Source organism: Gigantopelta aegis, chromosome 2 (genome assembly GCF_016097555.1).
Source record: "Gigantopelta aegis isolate Gae_Host chromosome 2, Gae_host_genome, whole genome shotgun sequence".
Lineage (NCBI taxonomy): Eukaryota > Metazoa > Mollusca > Gastropoda > Neomphalida > Peltospiridae > Gigantopelta > Gigantopelta aegis.
The window spans coordinates 3,817,158-3,843,274 of record NC_054700.1 but is presented as its reverse complement, the minus strand read 5'-3'; the positions used below and the strand labels follow the sequence as shown (position 1 = coordinate 3,843,274).

The 26,117-nt window shown below is 38.8% G+C and overlaps 1 protein-coding gene and 1 long non-coding RNA gene across 2 annotated transcripts; one reads left to right on the top strand and one right to left on the bottom strand.

Annotated features, from left to right (window-relative positions):
* The first annotated feature begins 8,805 nt into the window (after window positions 1-8,805).
* On the top strand, window positions 8,806-24,684 carry LOC121380004 (follistatin-A-like). The gene is made up of 6 exons (XM_041508715.1): window positions 8,806-9,180; window positions 15,604-15,798; window positions 17,154-17,372; window positions 18,619-18,840; window positions 19,890-20,129; window positions 23,226-24,684. Exons 1-6 carry the CDS (start codon window positions 9,099-9,101, stop codon window positions 23,306-23,308), a joined length of 1,041 nt encoding a protein of 346 aa, XP_041364649.1. The 5' UTR covers window positions 8,806-9,098; the 3' UTR covers window positions 23,309-24,684.
* On the bottom strand, window positions 18,236-22,017 carry LOC121380010. The gene is made up of 3 exons (XR_005958870.1): window positions 21,555-22,017; window positions 20,051-20,121; window positions 18,236-18,790 (listed from the first exon to the last, which is right to left on the bottom strand). It is a non-coding gene; the product is annotated as an uncharacterized LOC121380010 (long non-coding RNA).
* Window positions 24,685-26,117: the final 1,433 nt, after the last annotated feature.

Below are 26,117 nucleotides of genomic sequence, written 5' to 3'. Positions count from 1 at the left end.
ATGTAAGAAATAGAATAGTACATTCGTGTCTGTTAGATACCATTTTGTTTACAATGTCGTTTTGGACCTTTAAATACAGATTCACAAAAATTGCGTGTTTTGATGATTTGTATCAAGACACCAGTTACTTATTCAGAATATAACCCTGAAAACGTACCCCGTCTGTATGAAGATATAGAGAATAATACATGAGTGGTCATTAGATACCATTATCTTACAACTCGTTGTTTAAAAACGTACCAAACTCGCTTTCGCTTGTTAGATACATTTTAAAACAACTCGCTGTGAGATACATGGTATCTAACTTTGGGAGTCCATTTTTACTTGCTTAAACTAGTCTGCGCCTTTAAAATCGGTTCGGTATATGTATGTGTGTGTGTGTGTGTGTGGAGGGGGGAGGGGGAGTATGACAAACGGTTCGAAGTGGGGTAGCTGAGTATGAACATGCATATCTTCATTAAAAAAAAATCCCTTACACCAAGTACGGCATGCGCAGTACCATCACGCCGACATTAATCGTGTACCAGTATCCTTTGATAACAATATTAAAAACAGCTTAGTGTGTTGACACGAACTAAAGCAGTTCTCCTTTTAAACCCATTTACTGTGTTGTATCTTTTGTGCCGGGATTACTCTTTCTCTGGCGTTTACAAACACATTCATCATAATTCAGTATGCTATAACTTGGGGAATTAACTCTAACCGCGAGGAATGCGGCCCATTTAACTTCTTTTCAATAAACGTGCAAAACTCCACAGTTCGGTGTTGAGCAAGATTACGTACCCCACCTATAGTCCAACAATAAACGTGTTTAGAAGAAAAATAGCCTGGTATTAAAATCACAGATATGTCCTTCGCGTTCGTGTATATACATGTATTATATTGATATAAACCGCAAACCGCTCGTGAAAATCAACACGGCGTTGTCATCGTTGTTGAAAGACGAATACATCCCCGTTTAAAGGATTCTGTTTACCTGTCATAGCACCTGTCTGCGACGAATTACTGGGTAACCTTCAGGTCTCTAGGCTTGTCCTTGATTAGTCTAGGGTGGGATGCAGCCCAGTGGTAAAGCGCACGCCTGATGCGCGGTCGGTCTGGGATCGATCCCCATCCGTGGGCCATTGGGCTATTTCTCGTTCCAGCCAGTGAACCACAACTGGTATATCAAAGGCCGTGGTATGTGCTATCCTGTCTGTTGGATGATGCATTTAAAAGATCCCTTGCTACTAATGAACAAAATAAATGTAGCGGGTTTTCTCTCTAAGAATATATTTCAGAATTACCAAGTGTTTGACATCCAATAGCTGATGATTAAAAAATCAATGTGCTCTAGTGTTGTTGTTAAACAAAACAAACTTTAACTTTGATTAGTCTATCCTTCCTTCTCTCCTTCCTTCTCTCCTTCCTTGTTTCATTTATTCATTCCATGTTTATTTGGTCTATATAGTAATGATACAGTCTGCAGATGAATCAATCGATCGATCTATATATTTTCTGCGTCCTATCTGTCTGTCTGTCCGTATGTCTGTTCACCTGACTGGGTGTCCAAAGAGCGGATATCTATGAGCATATTCTAGACACCCCACCCCCACTCCACCCCAACCCCCCGCTCACGCCCCCCCCCCCCAAAAAAAAATGTTGCTTCCACATATTTTAAAGTGCATCCATTACTAATATACAACTTCCATTTAAGTAGTTTAATGTAGACCACCCACCCGCAAGAAATCATGGATCCGTGCCTGAAACTATAGATACAATCCCCTCCCCCTAATTCTCCGACTGACTCTATACGTCTAAGTGAGCATAACGAGTTGCGTTTCCCTGTTCCAGTCAATATACTAGTCTGAAGGAAATGGTTTATTTAATGACGCACTCGACACATTTTTTATTCGCGGACAACACAGATATTGAGGGAGGAAACCCGCTGTCGCCACTTCATGGACTACTCTTTTCGATTAGCAGCAAGGGATCTTTTATATGCACCATCCCATAGACAGGATAGCACATACCACGTCCTTTGATGTACCAGTCATGGTGCACTGGCTGGAGCGAAAGAAAGAAAGAAATTTGTATTTAACGACGCACTCAACACATTTTATGTACGGTTATATGGCGGCAGACATATTGTTAAGGACCACACAGATATTGAGAGAGGAAACCCGCTGTCACCACTTCATGGGCTACTCTTTTCGATTATCAGCAAGGGTTCTTTTATATGCACCATCCCACAGACAGGGTAGTCATACCACGGCCTTTGATGTACCAGTAGTGGTCACTGGATGGAGCTAGAAATATACTACAATACCCAATAACCGATGTATTTTTCGTTCTGGTGTCATTAAACAGTCATAAATTTGTTCATTCATCCCAGTCAGTGCTCTACGACTAGAATATCAAAGACAGTGGTATGTGCTGTTCTGTAAAACGCATACAACGGGTTTTTTTTTAATGACACCACTAGAGCACGTTGATTTATTATCATCGGCTATTGGATGTCAAAACATTTGGTAATTCTGACAGTCTCAGATTGGAAACCCGCTACAGTTTTTCATTAATAGTAAAGGAAATTAGACAGGATAGCACATACCACGGCCTTTGATATACCAGTCGTGGTGCACTGTAACGAGAAATAGCCCAATGGGCTCACCGACTGGGATCGATCCTAGACTGACTGCGCATTAGGCAAGCGCTTTACCACTGGGTTACGTCCCGCCCCTGACGATTTATGTGTTATCACAATACAGCACGATTGTATCTTATAACGCGTGATGCGCGGTCGGTCTAGGATCGATTCCCGTCGGTGGGCTTATTGGGCTATTTCTCGTTCCAGCCACGACTGATATATCAAAGACCGTGGTATGTGCTATCCTGTCTGTGCGATAATGCATATAAAAGATCATTTGCTAGTAATGGAAAAATGTAGCAGGTGTTTTTTTCTATGACTGTGTCAAAATCACCATATGTTTAACGTCCAATAGCCGATGATTAACAGATCAATGTGTTCTACTGGTGTCGTTAAACAAAACAAACATTGTACTTTGTATCTTATAAATTGTTACTAAAATAAATAGTTGGGCAATATTGTGGTGGAAGGATATTTTTATTTTCGTGCTATTAAGTCATACTTAGTAATATGCAAACTAAAAATAGCCCATAGATACCATAACGCATTAATAGTCAACAGCGCCCACTGGTGGATGTGGAGGAAATTGGCATTGGTCATTGTAATAGTTTACATGTATTATTATTATTATTTGTATTCAAATATCTGTGGTTAGGTGAGTGTCTCAATTTTGGAAGAAAACACCACATATTTTTCTCGTGCTGCCTATTACTTTAGTTTTCAAATTCTTCAAAATAGATTATGGTGGCCATTTTGGATTTTCAAGATGGCAACCAAATAAAAACCTATTAGTATAAATATCTCACGATGTGTATATGGCAGTCGACTGAACCTGAGCGCTGAAAGGTCCTTGCAAAGTGCAAAGAAGGCAACTGGTAGTGCAGATTAAAAGAGAAGAAGCGATGAGAACGATCAGACATTGTTAAAAAGGCCTTGCGTATTATACTATAGATTCCAGATTAAAAGAGAAAAAGCGACGAGAAATATTAAAAATGGTTAAAAAGGCCTTTAAAAAGGCTTTGCATATTATACTACAGATTCCAGATTAAAAGAGAAGAAGCGATGAGAACGATCAGACATTGTTAAAAAGGCCTTGCGTATTATACTATAGATTCCAGATTAAAAGAGAAGAAGCGATGAGAACGATCAGACATTGTTAAAAAGGCCTTGCGTATTATACTATAGATTCCGGATTAAAAGAAAAGAAGCGATGAGAAGGATCAGACATTGTTATAAAGGCCTTGCGTATTGTACTATATATTACAGATTAAAAGAGAAGAAGCGATGAGAAGGATCAGACATTGTTATAAAGGCCTTGCGTATTATACTATAGATTACAGATTAAAAGAGAAAAAGCGATGAGAAGGATCATACATTGTTATAAAGGCCTTGCGTATTATACTATAGATTACAGATCGAAAGAGGAGAAGCGATGAGAAGGATCAGACATAGTTATAAAGGCCTTGCGTATTGTACTATAGATTCCAGATTAAAACGCAACGTGTTATGAGTAGGGCATCCCGGGTGGGTGGAATGGTTTGCACTGCCTTTCCCTTTTGGCAGTACATCACCTTTTTGGTTCTGTCAACATGTTCTTGGTTACTGGTCTTACCCACCTCCACCGACTGTTATTTAACATTTCCAAAGGAAGAAAAAGTGGAGTGACATCCTGTGAAGAGAGGCAGGGCCAATGATTTCTCTTTACCAAGGACATCATATATACCATACTTTCTGATTTCACAAACACCTTTTCTTCCTGTTGTTGTGAATTCTTTGATGCTGCTCGTGTTATGTGTGTCCCATACCACGTCAACTATTTAACAATGTTCTAACTGCTTCGTGGCGTACGGAACAAAGGTAGCGTCTGTTCACGAACACCTTTTCTTCCTTTTTTGTTTTGAATTATTTGATGTTGTTCGTGATATATGTGTCCCTTACCACATCAACTATTTTAGAATGTTCTAACTGTCTCGTGATGTATGGAATAATGATATGGTTGGCATACTGATCAAATATCAGGTTGCTGGTAGGAATAAGATTCCAGGACAGTAGGCAGGCGTTTTACATTATCCAACCATCAAGCAGGAACTCTTAGCATTCCTCACCACCACAGTTGCCACTGTATATTTGCCCTGAAGACAAGGAAATAATAGTTACATCTGGTGACATAGTTATTCGTTCAACACCACCATATAACCCCAAGGAAGCAGACACTAGACTTTTAATTTATGCTCAGAATGCTTTTCTCAACGGTTTTGTCTGGTGTGCGCTGTTGACACACGTATGCTTGTCACCCTAATTGGCAAGTTCCATCATTTTTTATTATTATTTTTTTTTTTAAAGATTTATTGTCCCCAGAACATAGACAGTGAACAGATTGGGGAGCCGTGGTCACTGCCTTACAAAGTACATATTTAAACAATAGTATTTAAACAAAATATGCTATTTAAATATGTTAATGCTTTCTATGGTACTTATAAGACGGAAAAGGAGGGAGGGAGGGAGGGATGGAGAAAGAGAGAGAGAGAGAGAGAGAGAGAGAGAGAGAGAGAGAGAGAGAGAGAGAGAGAGAGAGAGAGAGAGAGAGAGAGAGAGAGAGAGGGGGGGGGGGGGTGCAACAGCAGTAGATAAGTATAAAGAAGATGTGGGGATATTGAGAGAGTATTAGAGAATGACATTTTTATTAGTACTCTATTTCCAAATGAATTTTCAAAGCATTATTTTTAATTAAAACATTCTTTCAAAGAGTGTCCATTGCTTATGAAATGCTTCATAGTTGCAATTTTTGTAATAAATATATTTTTCTATTTCAAAATTATTTTATAGAATGTAAATTTCTTTTTTGTATTTTTATACTGTAAATATAATATTTTATGTTGATAGTCAGCCAATTTACAAAATCACCTTTTTCGTTGTTGATCATGCCTAACATAACTATGTCTCTGCTTAGAGTAATATTAATTCCAGCTTCATTTCTTATCCATTCTTCTATTGCTTCCCACAGAGAATGTACTAAACTACATTCAAATAGAAGGTGTTGTATGGTTTCAGGTGATTTGTTGCAAAAACTACAGGCATTGGAATCAATATAATTAATCATATTTAGAAATTTGTTAGTTGTAAGAGTTCGGTGTATGATTTTATACTGAAACCAAGATAACGTTGTGCTTTTGACAGATCTAAAGAGTAGAATGTAATATTTTTCCCAATCATATAAGTATTATATCATAGATATCATAGAACGGTTTTGTCTGGTGTGCGCTGTTGACACACGTATGCTTGTCACCCTAATTGGCAAGTTCCATCATTTAATTACGTTCAGTCAAAATGTGAGTATTTGGGTTGCCTTTGGTACCGGCAAATACCGTTTTTTAATACATCAATGGCATATATGACGTCTTGGATAAAGATAAATTTAGAACTGATGTTGCGTTAACATTGGGTGAGAACTATACATCAATGGCATATATGACGTCTTGGATAAAGATAAATTTAGAACTGATGTTGCGTTAACATTGGGTGAGAACTATACATCAATGACATATATGACGTCTTGGATAAAGATAAATTTAGAACTGATGTTGCGTTAACATTGGGTGAGAACTATACATCAATGGCATATATGACGTCTTGGATAAAGATAAATTTAGAACTGATGTTGCGTTAACATTGGGTGAGAACTATACATCAATGGCATATATGACGTCTTGGATAAAGATAAATTTAGAACTGATGTTGCGTTAACATTGGGTGAGAACTATACATCAATGGCATATATGACGTCTTGGATAAAGATAAATTTAGAACTGATGTTGCGTTAACATTGGGTGAGAACTATACATTTTAATGTGGATAATAGTAAGTTATTAAGAATTCCCTACATGGAAAGGGGGTCGGAGACATTTGTGGATCTTCTCTTGCCAAAAGAGGACGCTGCGAACGTTGGTCCATATCTGAAAATGTGTGTAATGGGTCAAAGTACATATACATATGTTCCACGTTTCAAGCTTTGAACCAAAAGTGAGCAATTCTTTTGTTAGTCACCGCACTAAAAGGGGATGGGGACATTTGTAGATCCTCCCTGGCCACCAAGGGGAGCTTTTAACGTGGGTCCATATCTGAATTTTGTTTGTAACGGGTCAAGGTATGTATGTGCCAAGTTCCATGTTTTTAACCAAAAGTGCACAATTCTTTTGTTAGCCGCCTCACTAAAAGGGGGTGGTGGGCATTTGTAGATCCTCCCTGGTCACCAGGGAGAACTCCTTACTTGGGTCCACATCTAAGCATGTAAGTAACGGGTCAAGGTATGTATGTGCCAAGTTTCATTTTTTTAACCAAAAGTGCACAATTCTTTTGTTAGCCGCCTCACTAAAAGGGGGTGGGGGACATTTGTAGATCCTCCCTGGTCACCAGGGAGAACTCCTTACTTGGGTCCACATCTGAACATGTTAGTAACGGGTCAAGGTATGTATGTGTCAAATTTCATGTTTTTAACCAAAAGTGCACAATTCTTTTGTTAGCCGCCTCACTAAAAGGGGGTGGGGGACATTTGTAGATCCTCCCTGGTCACCAGGGAGAACTCCTTACTTGGGTCCACATCTGAACATGTTAGTAACGGGTCAAGGTATGTATGTGCCAAGTTCCATGCCTTTTACCAAAAATGCATAATTCCGTGAAATATTCCGTGGGTGTTAGCTGCCCCACCAAAACCAGTGGGTACGCAATCCTTAATAATTGTTTTATTATCATCCATCTGTACGAGGGGACGGGGCGTAGACCAGTGGTACAGCGCTCGCTCGATGCGGGGTCGGTCTGGGGATCGATCCCCGTCGGTGGGCCCATTGGGCTATTTCTCGTTCCAGCCAGTGCACCACGACTGGCATATCAAAGGCCGTGGTATGTACTACCCTGTCTGTGGGATGGTGCATATTAAAGATCCCTTGCTGCTAATCGAAAAGAGTAGCCCATGAAGTGGCGACAGCGGGTTTCCTCTCTCAATATCTGTGTGGTCCTTAACCATATGTCTAACGCCATATAACCGTAAAATAAAATGCGTTGAGTGCGTTGTTAAATATAACATTTCCTTCCTTCCATCTGCACGAGGTAGCGAGTGGAACTGCGGGTATGAGGTGGCAGGGCTTATTCATGTTGTCAAGACCGGCCTCGGTGGCGTCGTGGTTAGGCCATCGGTATACAGGCTGGTAGGTATTGGGTTCGGATCCCAGTCGAGGCATGGGATTTTTAATCCAGATACCGATTCCAAACCCTGAGTGATTGCTCTGCAAGGCTCAATGGGTAGGTGTAAACCACTTGCACCGATCAGTGATCCATAACTGGTTCAACAAAGGCCATGGTTTGTGCTATCCTGCCTGTGGGAAGCGCAAATAAAAGATCACTTGCTGCCTGTCGTAAAAGAGTAGCCTAAAAAACAAAAAAATTAAAAAATTAAATGAAAAACAAAAAACAAACAAGAAGATAGGCGAATACAAAGATTAAAATACAAACAAAACAAACATACAAATAAAGAAGTAAATAAATAAATGGATAAATAAATAAATAAATAAATAAACAAATAAATAAATAAAATAAATGTTAAAACTCGTAGGCTTTAAATAATTGAAAGGGGAATAGTTCGATGTCGTACCGCAAAAATACCGAGACAAAATAGATGGAAGGAAGGACATGTTTTTATTTAACGACGCATTCAAAACATTTTATTTACGGTTATATTGTGTCGGATATATGGTTAAGGACCACAGATATTGACGGAGGATACCCGCTGTCGCCACTCCATAGGCTACTCTTTTCGATTAGCAGCAAGGGATCTTTTATATGCACCATCCCATAGACAGGATAGCACATACCACAACCTTTGGTGTACCAGTCGTGGTGCACTGACTGGAGACAAAATATGTCAAATTCAGGACTACTTCATCGTGAGTAACATTCCACCAGTTTGACAACTCACATTTCTTTTGTGTTTGATGAACAGACAGTGAAATATATTAAATAATTTCTGCCACCCAGGATGTACACGCTTTCATATATTTAGGTTTATGACTTCATGAATACACGAACAATAACTGCTACCCGTCGTCGAACGTGGTTTGAGCGAAACACCCAGCCGAACTTGTGAATAGTGTCTCCGTAAGTCACGTGATCAGACAAATTAAAAGGCGAAATGATGTGCCGAATGACATGGAAAACGAAAAGACGTCGTGACCTAGACGGGGCTAGCAATCAATCAGAGTTAGCCTATTTTAGTTCTCAAACGGTGTTTTAAGAACAATTCTAACACGGCAGACAGTCCCCAGGCGCTGTGCTTGAAAGACAAAACAATACATACACAATAAAGTAAATAGCATCCTTTAATACACGGAGCGGAGACTGGGCTAATCGATAAAATCGTCTGCTATCTTACACACGTAATAAAGACACGCGTCAACGAATGACCTGCTGACCAGTCGACGAAATGTCACATTTTAGATTTTCTGTGCCGCTTATCCAATGGTTGTCTCTGTTATACCTCAGTGCGGGTTGGTATAAGGCGCAAGGTAAGTACAGATTCAAATTAGAATTATTATTTTTTTTAACAGTAAAATTTTACCTTATTGTACGAAATATTTATTTATTTATTTATTTATTTATTTATTTTACCAATGATGGGTTTAGATAAAAATCAATATCAGATAAATATTGCAAAACAAATATTTAGACTTACTTCTATTTTCTTTCCTTTTCTTTTACTCCCACCCATATTATTCATGTATTTTGTTTTTAAATTGTTTATTTTAGTCGTCCATATTGTAATATTGTCTTACTAGTAGGCTATATTTGAAATTAGGATAGATTAGGGCCTCGTAAGTTGGATAACTTGTGCCCAATTCTTCTGTGTATTTTATACGCAATAAAATATATTTTCAATCAATATTTTTGTTTTACAATAAGCTTTCATGTTTTTTGGAAAAGAAATGATCAATCTATATATAATATTTTAATTTAATATTTTTAACCGAACTAAATCAAGAACCAAAAACAAATCAGGTATATATAACTTATAGGACGTTAATATTAAAATGCTTTATAATTGCAAATCAGGAAAAAGCCCGCATTCCATCTTAAAATGCCATTTTAAGATTTTCGTTATACAATGTAAAAAAAAAAGAAAAAAGAAAGAAAAAAGAGAACAAAAAATCTTATATCGTTAATGTTCGGATCAACATTAAACTATTGTGGTGACCCGAAACGAATTTGATATCCAAATACTAATATTTTTAACAAGAGAACGTGTTTAACATGTAAATTGTATGGTTAAAAAGGCTTTGGTTAGTCACAAATATCTTACAATGGCAGCACAGTCAGGAGCCTTTTTTAAAAACCCTCTAGCTTCAGAAGTTACCATTGAGAAGGCGAGGAAAGAGAGAAAAGAAAAAAAGAAAAAAAGAAAAAAAAAAGAAAGAGAAAAAGAAAAGTCCAAACCATGCCCCAATAGCCCACAAGGCAACATTCTGAATGCTAACCAAACGTGTGCATGTTTTAGTATAGAAGTGGAAGTCCATAAATGTTTTACACTCACGTTGAGATTGTTATTAGCATATCACGGCCACATTGGGCGGCAGATTGCGTTATAAAGAAGGGGAAATCTACACAAAGCCGTGCACGGGTTGACCCCTTTGTAACAAGTGCAGCGGTAATATCAATACCTGTCTAGGCTTTCAATTGATTTCCATTGGACGACTATTTGCTTTAAACCCTTTCTCACATGCTTGGTGTGCTCTCTCTCTCTCTCTCTCTCTCTCTCTCTCTCTCTCTCTCTCTCTCTCTCTCTCTCTCTCTCTCTCTCTCTCTCTCTCTCTCTCTCTCTGTGTGTGTGTAACATGTCTAAAAATTAAAGTTTGTTTTGTTTAACAACATCACTAGAGCACATTGATTTATTAATCATTGTCTGTTGGATGTCAAATATTTCCTAATTTTGACATATAGTCTTAGAGAGTAAACCCGCTACAATTTTCCATTAGTAGAAAAGTATCTTTTATATGCACCATCTCAGACAAGACAGCACATACCACGGCCTTTGATTTACAAGTCGTGGTGCACTGGCAGGAACGAGAACGCAGGTCGACGTAGTCCAACTAATTTTATTTTATTTTATTTTATTTTATTTTATTTTATTTTATTTATGTATTTATGTATTTATTTATTCTTTATTCTTTATGGAAATACAGTCGCGAGGAACCATGCATAGAATCTTTCACGGATCTGTCCGTCGCTTACCATCTTGAACTGTGTTCCCGTAAAAACATCTGTTGGTCTGCGTTGGTCTAAGTCAGTCTGCGACGATCGCCGACGTTACATATTTTATGTAAACCAGGCTTTTGTCTGCTTTGTGAATGGTTGAATGAAATCAAAAGTATTCTACTCGGTGAAGACGCTCTATTACTACATATGCGCATGTACAGAACTGATCGTGATATATGTGGCTTTGTTTGGTTATTCACAGTTTGTTTGCTATTAATTACTTAATTTAAACAGGGCTCGAACTTAACGACGGCACCGACGGCAATTGATATGAATTGCCGCAGGGCTTTAATTTACGGATGACATTTCTTTTTGCCCCGCTGGATAAAAATTATTGCCGTCGGTTGAAAAGATAATAGTTTTTTTCTTCTTCTAAATTTGTTACAAAAGTTACTGATGCAAAAAGGCTCCAAATTGTTATTGGTGAGCATTTTGGAGTAGTGTTTCAAAAACATTTCAGAATTACCATAAGTAACATATTCTTAAGTTCGAGCCCTCAGTTATAGCCATTTATCTTCTTCTTCTTATTATTATTATTGTTACTGTACCCTCAGTTTGGCTAGGTACGGCTGTCGTGTGACAACTTCTCACGTCCACACTATAATATAACATATTATGTCGATTATATGCACTCTTTACTACGCAACAACGTGCAGCGAAAATTAAATTCAACACATTTAAATTATTAAATGTGCATGTACTACTTAGAATTTACCACATAGCGATTTTAATAATATATAAGTCAACGGTTGAACATTGAGATCCAGTTGTCCGAGGACGGAATATTAGTGATGTTCCATTGATCGATTATAATATATAAGTCAACGGTTGAACATTGAGATCCAGTTGTCCGAGGACGGAATATTAGTGATGTTCCAATGAACGATTATAATATATAAGTCAACGGTTGAACATTGAGATCCAGTTGTCCGAGGACGGAATATTAGTGATGTTCCATTGATCGATTATAATATATAAGTCAACGGTTGAACATTGAGATCCAGTTGTCCGAGGACGGAATATTAGTGATGTTCCAATGAACGATTATAATATATAAGTCAACGGTTGAACATTGAGATCCAGTTGTCCGAGGACGGAATATTAGTGATGTTCCATTGATCGATTATAATCGAAAATTGATCGGTTGGGCTTTACCGATGACATGGTCGATTAGACAAATTGATAACCGATTATCGCGGGAAATGTTAATTTTAGTTGTTTCTACGGTTTAGACAACTGAAATGAAGGAAATATATGCTCGGGTTTTACTTTGTTTTCACATGTATATAAAAAAAAAACCCCAACTAACATTGAACATATATTAAAGGTAAAACTGGGGCGAGACTTAGTCCAGTGGTAAAGCGCTCGCTTGTTGCGCGGTCGGTTTGGGATCGATCCCCGTAAGTGGGCCCATTGGACTATTTCTCGTTTCAACCAGTGCACCATGACTGGTATATCAGTGGTATGTGCTATCCTGTCTGTGGGATGGTGCATATAAAGACCACTTGCTGCATTAGGAAACATACAACGTGTTTTCTCTGATGACTACGTGTCATAATTACAAAATATTTGACATCCAATGGCCGCTGAGTTAAAGAAAACAAACTTTATTTTAAAGGTAACATTAGCGATGAATACGACAAAAGACGCATAGTCCTAATAAATCAAGTTGATTTTTTTTCTCTCTCGTCAATTAGATAATCGAACATTGATCGGTTGGTGCAAACCGACTTGTAACCGATGTTCGATGATGGAATTTCAACCGATTTCCAATACTGGTCAGTGATAGAACGCTTTCCAGATGTACTAAGATATATGGGTCGCAGGACCCACACATATACACACACACACACAAATGTCTTGTTTTCGTGTGATTAACCTAGCATTTGCCACTCCCGCGGTTTACTGATATGAGCTCTACATTGTTCACAAAGCGAAGAGGAATGTGAACTATGTTTCTGGGTGCAGCCTGTGACTTTACACATCACTGATTCCACAAACGAGTTTTCTCATTCACTTTTTTTGTCCTTTTAAGTCTTAAAGGGACTGGCCTGAATTTACAATGGAATACTTTTTTAATGTATCTAATAGACTTTTAATAGTTTTAAAGAGACATTCCCGAGTTTGCTGCATTGTAAGATGTTTCCGACTAATAAAATATTTCTACGATTAAACTTGCATATTAAATATATTTTCTTGTTTAGAATATCAGTGTCTGTATATTCAATGTATTTCTAGTCGTCTTAATATTTATAAGAAGCCCAAACTGGATTTTGTCTTCGAATAATTTCATACGTACGAAAAAATTATATTTTAGGAAATAAAATGAAATTTAACCTAGTACAAATATTAGAACGATCAGAAACACGTTTAATATACAGCCACTAATATTTTATGCAGAAAAATATATTTGATATGTTATTACATTCGTTAAAAAGTCTCTGTTAGTCGATAACATCTTTAAAATTGTAGCAAACTCAGGAATGTCCCTTTAAAATCTGTCATAACTCCATAGGAGCGGCTTGTGTACTATTGCTACTGTACTATTTTATTATTACTGTTGAACTCTTATTTTTATTTTAATCTGTACACAAGGTGAGACGTAAATAAAGAATTTATCTGTCTGTCTGTCTGTCTGTCTCTGTACAACCGTTGTAAGATGTTTTCGACCAACAGAACCTTTTTCGACTAAAATTACAACTTAAATGCATTTATTTCTTATTTAAAAAATGAAGTGTGTTTTGTATAACAATACCACTAGAGCACATTGATTTATTAATAATCGACTATTGGATGTTAAACATTTGGTAATTTTGACATATAGTCTTGTCGTGGTGCACTGGCTGGAACGAGAAATAGCCCAATGGGCCCACCGACAGGGATCGATCCAAGACCGATCGCACATCAAGCTAGCGCTTTACCACTAGGCTACATCCCACCCTTTCTTATTTGACGACTAGCACTGTATATCTATTATTATAATTCAATGTGTTTGCCTTCGTGTGCTAATGTTTTAAATAGTCGCTTTTTATATAGTTTACTTTGTAATAGCTATTTTGTTTTTGTATATACGAAATTATTTGAAGGTAAAATCTAGTTTAGGCTACTATAAACATTAGTTCGGGTTCCTGGGAAGATGGCTTCAGGCAGTTGTTGGTGGGGGTGGGGTGGGGATGGAGTGCGAACAGGGTTTTATAGTTACACGACTGATAAACAGTGCATCATTGTCCAAACTGATGATCATATACAATATTTTTCTTCCTCTCTCTCCCCCTCTCTCTCTTTGTCTCTCTCTGTGTCTCTCCTTTGTTGCTGAAGGGTAACAATATGCCTAGCTAATCCGAACACCTAATATGACAAATGTAAAAGTGATTGATGAAAGCATGCTATCACAGCCGTCTAAGTACTAGTATCCAACCAGTTCTGTCTTGTGCAGGTTACGTTTTGTCAAACCAGTCTTGAGAATAGTACCTCTCCCAAACACGGAACAGACACGATATGAGTGGTCTTGAGGAGTGGCAGTCCTCCTATAGACGAACGGAGTATGTGGCCATCTGGAGTGGCAGTCCTTGTACAGACAAAACGTGAGTGTATATCCCATAGAGTGAAACCTACAGATAAAGAGAAGTGTACGGTCTTGATGAGTGACAGTCCTCCTAGAGACAAAACTGTACGGTCTTGATGAGTGACAGTCCTCCTATAGCCAAAACTGTACGGTCTTGATGAGTGACAGTCCTCCTAGAGAAAACGGAAGTGTATAGTCATCTGGAGTGGCATTCCTCTTGCAAACAAAATGGAAATGTATGGTCATCTGGAGTGGCGGTCCTCCTACAGACAAAATGGAAGTGCATGGTCATCTGGAGTGGCGGTCCTCTTACAAAGAAAATGGGAGTGTATAGTTATTTGGAGTGGCGATCCTCCTACAGACAAAACCAAAGTGCATGGCCATCTGGAGTGGCATTCCTCTTACAAACAAAATGGGAGTGTATGGTCATCTGAAGTGGCAGTCCTCATACACACAAAATGGAAGTGCATAGTCATCTGGAGTGGCATTCCTCCTATATACAAAGCGGGAGTTTATGGTCATCTGGAGTGGCGGTCCTCCAACAGACAAAATGGAAGTACATGGTCATCTGGAGTGGCATTCTTCCTACATACAAAGCGGAAGTGTATGGTCATCTGGAGTGGCGATCCTCCAACAGACAAAATGGAAGTGCATGGTCATCTGGAGTGGCATTCCTCCTACATACAAAGCGGGAGTGCATGGTATTCTGGAGTAGTGGTCCTCCTACATACAAAACGGGATGTGTATGATCTTGAGGAATGACAGTCCTACGTACGAAACATTTGACGGTGATTCATGGGAACAGACACGACCTTGTCTATAATTCCTTTGGACTCTGCAGAGATACGAGTATGAAAGTATTAATTCTATGAGAACCCGTGGTATCAGCTGTCCTGTGTTGGAAAAGTACATGAAAGAAATGGGCATAATGTAGCAAGATTAAAAAAATAAAATAAATAAATAAAGTAATTATTTTTTTAATTCTTTATTTTTTAAAAATATATTGGCAATGGTATGGAATGGACATACTGTAGCAAGATGCTCAGGATTTACTATGCATTATTATTATTATTATTATTATTTATTTACTTATTTATTTAAAATTTTTTTACAGCTGGGATTTGCTGGCTATCCGTGAACAAGGTGAACCGATGTACGCGTGCGTACATTCTGAACTCGACCAGGGAGTCTTGCTGCCAGACCACCCTCCCAACGGTTGCCTGGACACCACACTCGAATGTTGCCATAGGAACTCTTTTTTACTGGGCGGCTCTGGGCTCCGGCGCTCCGCTCTGTCACAGGTGTCACAGTAAGCGGTTTTCACTTAATGTTCAGTAGTTGTTCGTCTGTTATTTCCCGCCCCAACAGGTGCCGTACATCTGGTGTTCCATAGGCCGTGGTATGAACTGTTTAGTTTTTGGAAAAGTGTGTACATGACCCTTGCCGCTTTATTGGTGTCTCACTCTCTGTCTGTCAGTCTGTCTGTCTAGGGCCGTACTCTGATCAAAACCCTAGTTGTGGGGTGGGGTGGGGGGTGGGGGGTGGGGGTGGGGGTGGTGGTGGAGTGGCACTACTTTTTATAAACAAATGAAACATTATACAATTTAAATCCTGAGATGTGTATGCTATTTCCTGGAGAAAAAAAAAAGGTGAGATTCTCAGGGAGGGAAATGCCCCCTTGCCCACCGGAGGGTACGGCCCTGCTCTCTCTCTCTCTCTCTCTCTCTCTCTCTCTCTCTCTCTCTCTCTCTCTCTCTCTCTCTCTCTCTCTCTCTCTCTCTCTCTCTCTCTCTCTCTCTCTCTCTCTCTCAAAAAGATCTAAGTATATTTAAGGTAATTTTCAAGTCTTGCTTGAAGGAATTTTCAACTTTTAATGACGTAAAACATTATCAGAAGATTCTAGCAACGTGAACGTTGGCAGGAGGGGTGGGTGGCATATTCAGATTACCTAAGGTGCAGTATTGAGGGGGGGGGGGGAGATTGTGATCTCGCTGTCTCCTCTCACTTTACATTATAATGCAGGTTTAAAATTGTTGAACTAGTTTTAACAGTAGTAGTAGTAGTAGTAGTAGTAGTAGTAGTAGTAGTAGTAGTAGTAGTAGTCCTGTAGGTGGAACAGGAAGCATGTATCGCCCTGAAGTGTCCGTGGCAGTCCATCTATAGACAAAGAACATGGCAGTACTCCAAGGTCAAAACGTCTCTTTGTATCTGTCCCGTGTAGAGATAAGGCATACTATTTGTGATTGGGCAGTAATTATAGCTGCCCTTAGCATGCGAATTTAAATGGTATCAATATGGTCGTATCTGAAACGGTTTCATATAATCTAAGTTAAGGGAGCTATTAATCACTTCCATCAATTTATTTTTTCAAGTTGAAGTTGGTTGCGATAAGTGTGTTGTTGCTCAAAATTAAATTATTTCAGCCAATCGTTCGAGCCAGTGCACCACGGTTGGTAAATCAAAGACCGTGGTATGTGCTATCATACCTGTTGGATGGCGCATCTAAAATATCCCTTACAAAAAATTGAAAAATGTAATGGGTTTCCTCTCGAAGACTATAGGTTAAAATTACCAACTATTTGGCATCCAATAGCCGATGATTAATACATCAATGTGCTCTAGTGTTGTCGTTAAATAAACAAAACTTTCTTTTATTTATTCCAGCCACATGTCGCCACGTGGTGTGCGGCCCGCACAGGAAGTGTCGTCTGCGACGTGGTCAGCCAAGATGCGTCTGCTCACCCAGGTGTTCCCGCCCTTTTCGACTGCTCGGTCCGGTGTGCGGCACAGACGGACGAAGTTACCGAAACTACTGCTCCATCCTCAAACAGAACTGCAGACACAACACCGACGTCAGGCTAGCGTACCAGGGCACGTGTAAAAGTAAGTCTATACCTGGTACTAGGGGCGGGATGTCGCTTGATACTCGGTCGGTTTGGGATCGATCCCCGTCGGTGGACCCATTGGGCTATTTCTCGTTCCAGCCCGTGCAAAACGACTGGTATACCAAAGGCCGTGGCATGTACTATCCTGTCTGTGAGATGGTGCATATAAAAGATCCATTGCTACTAATGGAAAACTGTAGCAGATTTCCTTTCTAAGACTATATGTCAAAATTACGAAATCTTCGACATCCAATAGCCGATGATTAATAGATCAGTGTGCTCTAGTGGTGTCGTTAAATAAAACAAACTGTATCCGGTACTAGCATATTAGCCTCGGTGGTGGAGTGGTTAATATAAAGCCATCGGAATCATCGGACTTAAGGCTAGTAGGTAATGGGTTCGCATCCCGGTACCGGCTCCCACCTAGAGCGAATTTATCACTAACCTGGACAGTCCATATAGCTGAGGTGTATGGCTAGGGCAACGTGCTTGAACCATAATTGGATATAAGTTGAAATGAAAACAGCCTCCAGTACTGGTCACTTAAAAGTGTTTATCTTGTTTGATGTAAAAAGAAAAAAAAAGTGTTTTTGAAACAAGAAAAGTGACTTATTTTTAGGTATAGTTTATGAAAACGTTGATCAATAAAAATATTTCAGCAATAATTATCCATAGTGAACAATGCAATTTGCTCTATGAAAAGTAAAATTGCATTTTATCGATTGTGCTTTATCATACTGGTTAACAAAATGTATCCTTAAATATTATATAGCGAATAATATAAGGAAAGATTAACAAGAGAATAGTTAAATGGGGAGTAAAAAAACCCACTGATCGATAAAATATAATTGTAAAACGGGATAAATATTGATTTTTTATGTTATAGATAAACTGCATTATCGTCTCAAGGGCAATGGCATAAAACTTGTAGCAAGAAACCCACTCCCACATGCTCTCACGTTAGGTGCGCTACTGACATGACCATCATCAACTATATATCTGTCGCGTGTTCAGGAGACAGAGCGCTCGCGAACAATTTAACTGGCATCGTCGAATTCTATCACATCACGTACGTTTAATAGGCACACAAGAAACCAGCCTCGTACTCCTGAACATGTCTGAGATGCGATTAAGGGCGATGCGATGTTATGCGATGCGATGCGATACAATCTGATCCGATCTGATGCGATAGTATCGAATGTGAAGTAACAAGCACAATGATCACAATCCTATTCCACTTTCAGGGTCCTGCGAGCACGTCAAATGTTTCCTCAAGAACAAAGTCTGCCTGGAAGACCAGAACCGACTGCCTCACTGCGTCCACTGTAACATCAACTGCGACATGGCGAAGGAAAACTACATCTGCGGGGAGGACTCTGTCACGTACAACAGCTACTGCCACCTGGTGGCTGCCATCTGTAAGAAAGGGAGAGCAATCAGGATCGCTTATAGCGGTATTTGCAGAGGTAAATTAATACTCTCTTCCAATGTAGATCAGTGTCTGTCGCCCAGTAACACGACTTATAAAATACCGTCTACGCCAATGACTCAGTGATAGAGCGGTTCGATGGCTTGAATTATCGTCCTTGACTGACTCAGGTTCCACGACTGGTACAGAGTTCTTGAATACACTGTCCTGTTTGTGAGAAAGTGAATATAAACAATTCCCTTACTGGTTTTATACATATACATATATATAAACATATATTTGATATATATATATATATATATATATATATATATATATATATATATATTAAACCTGTGTGGCTATAGCGAATATTGTTTGTTTCAGTAATGTGTCGAGAAAAAAAACCCACCCAACATTATTATGAATTTAAGAATTTGTTCCCTACGATAATTATGAAAGGTTTTTACCATATACAAAATGCTTACCGACGGCAATTTTGTGACTGTCTATAGCAACTTTAATGCAGTAATGTTTATAACAAGTGAACACAAAATTAAAAACCAAACTATTCCTTCAACGGACGGCAGTAATATGTATTCGATGGACTATGACAATTCATGTCGCAGCTACGGCACTTGCCGTCCTTGGTATCAACATCGGGGAGTGGAAGGCCAGACGGCAATGGTTCCCAAATGTGAAAGTAAATTATGCATCCCCACAAATACATATGCAGATGCCCTACTTCACCCACGTGTTCGATCATTGAAATCAAACCTTACTTAGATTGTATTGAATAGAGCATCCATTTCCGTACATACGAAGTCTTTCTTGCCTTCCTAGTCTTTTTCCACAACTACGAAATACTTTTTTTTTGATAATTCTAAACAGGCACGTACCTCTGAGGAGTAACGGTTATGTAGACGAGCTCTAGTCTATTTTAGATGGTATTTTTGTGTTTCAACGTCACAGAATCTTACTTTAATTTAACTTTATCCGAAGGTATTACAGGTTTGTAGATTAATCAAACTTGCATGTGTTCATTACCAATAGTTGAAACTAGGGTCTGCGACTTTAAATTTAAACATACATCCCTTTCGTTTGCAGCCAATGCCTCGTGTGACAGCATCCCCTGCCCGTACAGCTACAAGTGCATCGTCAACGAGCGGAATGGACTGCCGCAGTGCGCCAACTGTCTGTTCGAATGCCGCAGTGAACAGGCGGCTGGCGGCGGCATCAGCGTGTGCGGCTCGGACAACGTTACGTACCCCAGCTACTGCCACATGCAGAAAGTGTCCTGCCAGAAAGCCGTCGTCATAAGAACGCAGAAGTTTGGACACTGTCAAAGTAAGAATAATAAGATTAGGTTTGAGGCTATTCACAATAAAGTTAAAGACCCTTCACAACATGGTCTAGGCGGAGGCTAAAATATTTGTTTATTATTTTTTTTTTTTTTTTTTTTTTTACAATGCAATACGAGCGCGCGTTCCAGAAAGCCGTCGTCATAATGACGCAGATGTTTGGAGACTGTCAAAGTAAGATTCGGTTTGAGGCTATCTCACAATATGTGGGGAATGGATAATAGTGAATTAATTGGGCAAACATTACAACCAGTAGTTCAGTATTACAGTAGGTTTTATGACCACCAAAGATTTTGAAGAACGATTGGGGTCAGAAGTGAAATTTGAAAGTTGACGTTTTTTTTATCAGTAAATTGCAAATTCAAACAATAACAAAACAAACAACAACAACTGTATGATCAACAGAATGAAAAAGATTGACAGAAATAATGTTCCACAGTGATTAATCGACCTTCCTGGAAATGGTCAAAATCGAGAATGATACCCCACGCACGTGTACGGGGCAACTGCGTGATGCACGTGCAAACTATAGAATGCCTTTCGGTGTGTTATTAAACAAACCTGAACGTTCTTTACTAGGATGTCTGTGGTCAAAACGTATGTTCGGTCTAATAGTTGATAATAACATTAATATTTCAGGTTCCCCTACTTTTTTTTGAAGAGTATATTATATTTAAGGACTCTTCACAACAAAGGCGTAGGCTGAGGCTGAACCTTTTTTTTAACCATGCAATACAGGCGCGTGTGCAGAAGGAAATTGTGCAGAAGGAGGGTCTGGACTGGCGAGCGAAGGTTTTTTTGGGAGGGGAGGGGAGGGGGGGGGGAGGGCGATGAAGGGTCGGGTCTAGTCCGAAACGGACGTAGAAATTGCATGGAAAATATTCACTTAATGTGCGCCTTGGACTAGGTCGAGTCATGCTCCCACGAAAAAAATCATTTAAAAAAATGAAGAAAAAAAGAAGAAGAAAATTCGATGGACCAGGGAGGGGTTTCAACAAACAACCCCACTCTCACACGCTCGCCTGCAATATTAGTCTATCCATATAGGTGTCCGTGTAAAACGTAGACAAACAGGTCCGATGGGTTCATATTTGAATCCACCGGGTGCAGCCCACGCTTCACCCCAGCACAATATAATGATCAACGTTACTGTACAGGTGTGGATGCACGATCGAAAAAGGGCAGCTACATTATTAAGGGGGTTCAGTGTGTTAAAAAAGGTACATACAGTATTCAAAGGTAGTATCCTTTTACATATTTCAATTATTCATCTTTAGAAAGGAACTGCTAAATAACTGCTAAATATGACGTCATACATATATAATTATTAAACCTGCTATTCATATTTCTAATAACCATGTAGTAAATAATGGCTCAGGTAATACATAGAGAGAAAGCACTGAAATCGTACCCAGACATCACCCCGTGTACGACGGTTCAGCTGTCACAGAAGTGCGTGCTTCATGCCGTTTGTCAGACGGTCATACAGTAAGTGGCTCGGGCGCATTATTACGCCATCATAAAGACAAGATCCGGAATTCTGAATGGGGTTGGTGAGGAGTTAAAAAGAGTGACTCAGTCACCTGTCATAAGAAAGGAATTTGTAAACAAACTTCTTTTTTTGGTGTGTGTGTGTGTGTGTGTGTGCGCGCGCGCGCGTGCGTTATTACTGTATGTATGGAGTTGTGGAGTTTGTTTAACGACACCAATAATAAAAACATTATGATTTTGTCATTTTATTTAATTAAACTATACTGGTTGATTAATTAGCTGTCACTCGACCATGCAAGTTCACAATGACCTTGACTTTGACAATATTCACTGTACTTGGCTCTGAATGGAGTTTGAATCAAAGTTAGCACCGAGGAAAAGTTGTTTTTGGCCTATAATTCATACTGTAAAGATTTCAATAATTTCTTTTTGCATGGTTCATGCACTTGCCATATACAACTGCCCTTAAATATGGTATTATATATAGGCAACCTGAACTAAGATTTTAATAGCAATTTATTTTAATTTTAAAAATAGCATGTGCCAATAGTGGGTTAGTGTCTTTAGTTTCCATTAACATTGTTAATTTTTCATGTATGAAATTATGAAAACTCAAATTTGTACATTTTTAGAGCACATTGATTTATTAATTATCGGCTATTGGATGTCAAACATTTGGTAATTTTAATGTATAGTCTTCGAAAAGAAACCCGCTAAATTTTTTCATTAGTAGCATGATATCTTTTATATGCACCATCCCCCAGACAGGACAGAACATACCACGGTATTTGACATACCATTCGTAGTACACTGGCAGCAACGAGAAATAGCCCAATGAGACTATCGATGGAGATCGACCCTAAACCGACCACGCATCAAGCGAGCGCTTTACCACTGGTCTACATCCCGCCCCGGGAATGTCTGGCATGCAAGTAACGTATTATAACAGAAAAAGAAATGTTTAATTTAACGATGCATAACACATTTTAATTACGGTTATATGGCGTCTGACATAATATTATGGCTAAGGACTACAACGATAATTAAAGAGGACACCCACTGCCAACAATTAGTGGCCATGGACATGAGCCACTCTTTTCGATCAGCAGCAAAAGATATTTTTATATGCACCATCCTACACGCAGGATAGTACATACCACGGCTTTTGGTATACCAGTTGCGGATCTCGTAATGGCTGGAACGAGAAATAGCCCAATGGGACCACTGACAGATGCCTAAAGGTTTAGCCAACTGTTGAGACAGGATTGTACCTAGCGCGCGTGCGTGTGTGTATGTTTTCCCTCAACCCAACGAGTGCATCATGACATGTATAGTAAAGTCCGTGGTATGTGTTGTCCTGTCTGTGGGAAAGTGCATATAAAAGATCCCTTAATTGCTGCTAATGGAAACATTGTGTGTCTCCTCTGAAGACTTCCTGTCAAAATTACCGAACGTTTGACATTCAAAAGCCGACGATTAACAAATCAATGTGCTCTAGTGGTGTTGTCAAACAAAACATGACTTTTAACTGTTTCATTTTCTTAGGGGTGTTATTTTATTAAACAGAAACACTTTTTTTCATGTATTGCAGATAAAAAGCCAAATGAGGTTGCTGTCACAAGACATCGAAAAAGACCAAATCGTGCAAAGAAAGCCAAATGGAACTTAACCTGAAATTCAGGCATTTGTTGCTATGACAAGCGGAGTTTTTTCTGCGTTAATCACCCTGACAACGGGTTGACGGGTCCAGGGACGACCGATCTTGAAAGGAGTATTACGCCGGCAATGGCGTGGCCAGGGGAGGAAACCTACATCCGCCATCTTTAATTATTGTGATATATCAATAGACGTCAATTTATTTTTGTTTTTCACTTTTTAAAAGTTAAACATCGAAAGTGAAATGTAAGATGTACACTGCTTTTTACGTTTTCATCAAAAAACAAAACATACCACGACAGACTACTTCAGAGTTATGTGGTTTGCACAAGTGCGTGATGTATTGTGGGAATGAACTTGTCAAAAGCGTTAACACTTCAGGAAGAAGACTATATGTTGCAATATGGTATACAGTTATTTATGAAACCTCAACTGATATTTGTGAATATCAATCTCAGTGAAATTAATGTTGGAATCGTGTTCATCACGTGATCGGACGGCTTGTTTTGAATATTTTAGTTTTTGTTCCATGAATGATAATATGCCCACACATTCTAAAATGTGTTCCCATAATCTATGATGTTTGGTAGGCCTACATTTTTGACAATCATCACACATTTTGGTCTGAATCGGACGTAGAAAGTGTCACTCCATAGGCTGAGGGGGACCCCGTGTGCTTAAAAGGTCCACAAAGTTAGTCTTCAAAATGAAGAAGTAATTAAACCATTGGGCCTTAATAAAAAGTGAGGGTAGATATTTGGTAACCCGGCAGTAACTTTGCAAATGACGTCATTAGCCACGCCTTCTGTGGCAAAAACAGAACCATAATTTAGGGGATGGAGGAAAAGTAAATCATTAACAGAAAACATTATCAGAAACATTTTTTTATGATAAAGTTATTTCCTAAAGTGTAGGCTATGTGTACCAAAATGTATGTTAATTAGGTTTCCAACTACAGTGGTTGGAAAAAAAAAATCCATATTCAGAAAATAACATTCATTTAGTGTTAAGCCTCCATTATATTATGCAAACCAAATTCTCTTAAATCATCTTCCTTCCAGAATTCAAACACTCTGAGTATACATTCACTCCACAGATTCCTATAATTGAATCTGTGGTGGATAAAGTTCAAAATTTGTTCATAATTATAATGCCCGGCGCAGACGAGCGTTTTTTAACGCATGCGTCTGCGTTAAAAAACGCAGACTCAGCTCAGACGGATGCGTCTCGTGTGCGCCTACCTGTGATGCGTTACTGCGATCCACTGACGATTTCTTTTATTAATTAATTAATTAATTTATACTTTACTCTAGGAAAAATAACAAAGATTAAATGTAATTTATTAATACATTTTAAAACATAATAAACTTTATTTAAAACATTATGTACAATATACTATTACGATATAAATCTTTCTTATTTCACAATTTTTTGTTTTAATTATTATTATTAGGCATAGTACAATGAATGAATGAATGTTTAACGACACCCCAGCACGAAAAATACATCGGCTATTGGGTGTCAAAATATGGTAAATGCAACCAAATGATGATCAACATCAATATTAAAAGATTTAAATAAAAACACAGTGTAAAGAACTGTCTAAAAATGCAAATATCACAGATAGATACTGAATTTTACTCAAAATTTCAATTTGTGCTGTATTGGCCATTCTCAAAGAGAATGTTACACCCCTGCACCACGGTGAGGTTACAGCACGCGCAGGGGCATAGTACAATGAATGCAATAATTTCTATTTTTTAATTTCATCTATTTAGAAATGTCATATACATGCCTAGTCTTTGTTTCAAAGATAAGCAGTTGGAAATTATTTGTGTTGAAACATTTACATGTTAGTCATTTTTTAATGGTCGGGTCTGTTTTCACAGTTCTATTCATCACTGAAACCATTAATTGTTAATTGTTAAACTGTCAGCTGGAGAGGCCATTTTGAAAGGCATGTTACTGAATAGACAGATGATTGGTCAATATAAAAATGTGAACGCAACGTAGACGCAAGTAGGCGCACACGTGCGTTTTTAGACGGATGCGGCAGGAGACGGATGCGTTTGTGCGTCTAAAATCGAACATGTTTGATATTTGAAAAATTGACGCAGCGCTAAGAAACGCAACGCAGAGGGGGTCCCACACGATGCGTTTTTACTGCGTTCGTACGGATGCGTTTTTTTAAACGCAAAACGCATGCGTTAAAAAACGCTCGTCTGCGCCGTGCATAATTGTGTGACTTTTTGTTCTCTGATGGCATAATTATCTCACGGATTTGCATATAAATTATTATGTTTTATTGAGTAGATCAATACAAACATTTTGAGTAGTACGTTGTTATTATTATGTGGTTTATAGTTTGGAAGGTACTGCCGTTTTACTTCTCTAACTCTAAATTATGGTTCTCTTTTTGGCGGCAGAGGGCGTGGTTAATGAAGTAATTTCCCGAGTTACTGCCGGGTTACCAAAATTATGTCTACTCTCACAATTTTGTTATGCCTAATGGTTTACTTCTTGTTTTCTTGAAGAGTAACTTAGTCGACCTTTCTTGAACACGGGGACACCTTCACGCGAAGGATTGTAGCCTAACTTAGTCGACCTTTCTTGAACACGGGGAAACCCTCACGCGAAGGACTGTAGCCTAACTTAGTCGACCTTTCTTGAACACGGGGACACCCTCACGCGAAGGACTGTAGCCTAACTTAGTCGACCTTTCTTGAACACGGGGACACCCTCACGCGAAGGACTGTAGCCTAACTTAGTCGACCTTTCTTGAACACGGGGACACCCTCACGCGAAGGACTGTAGCCTAACTTAGTCG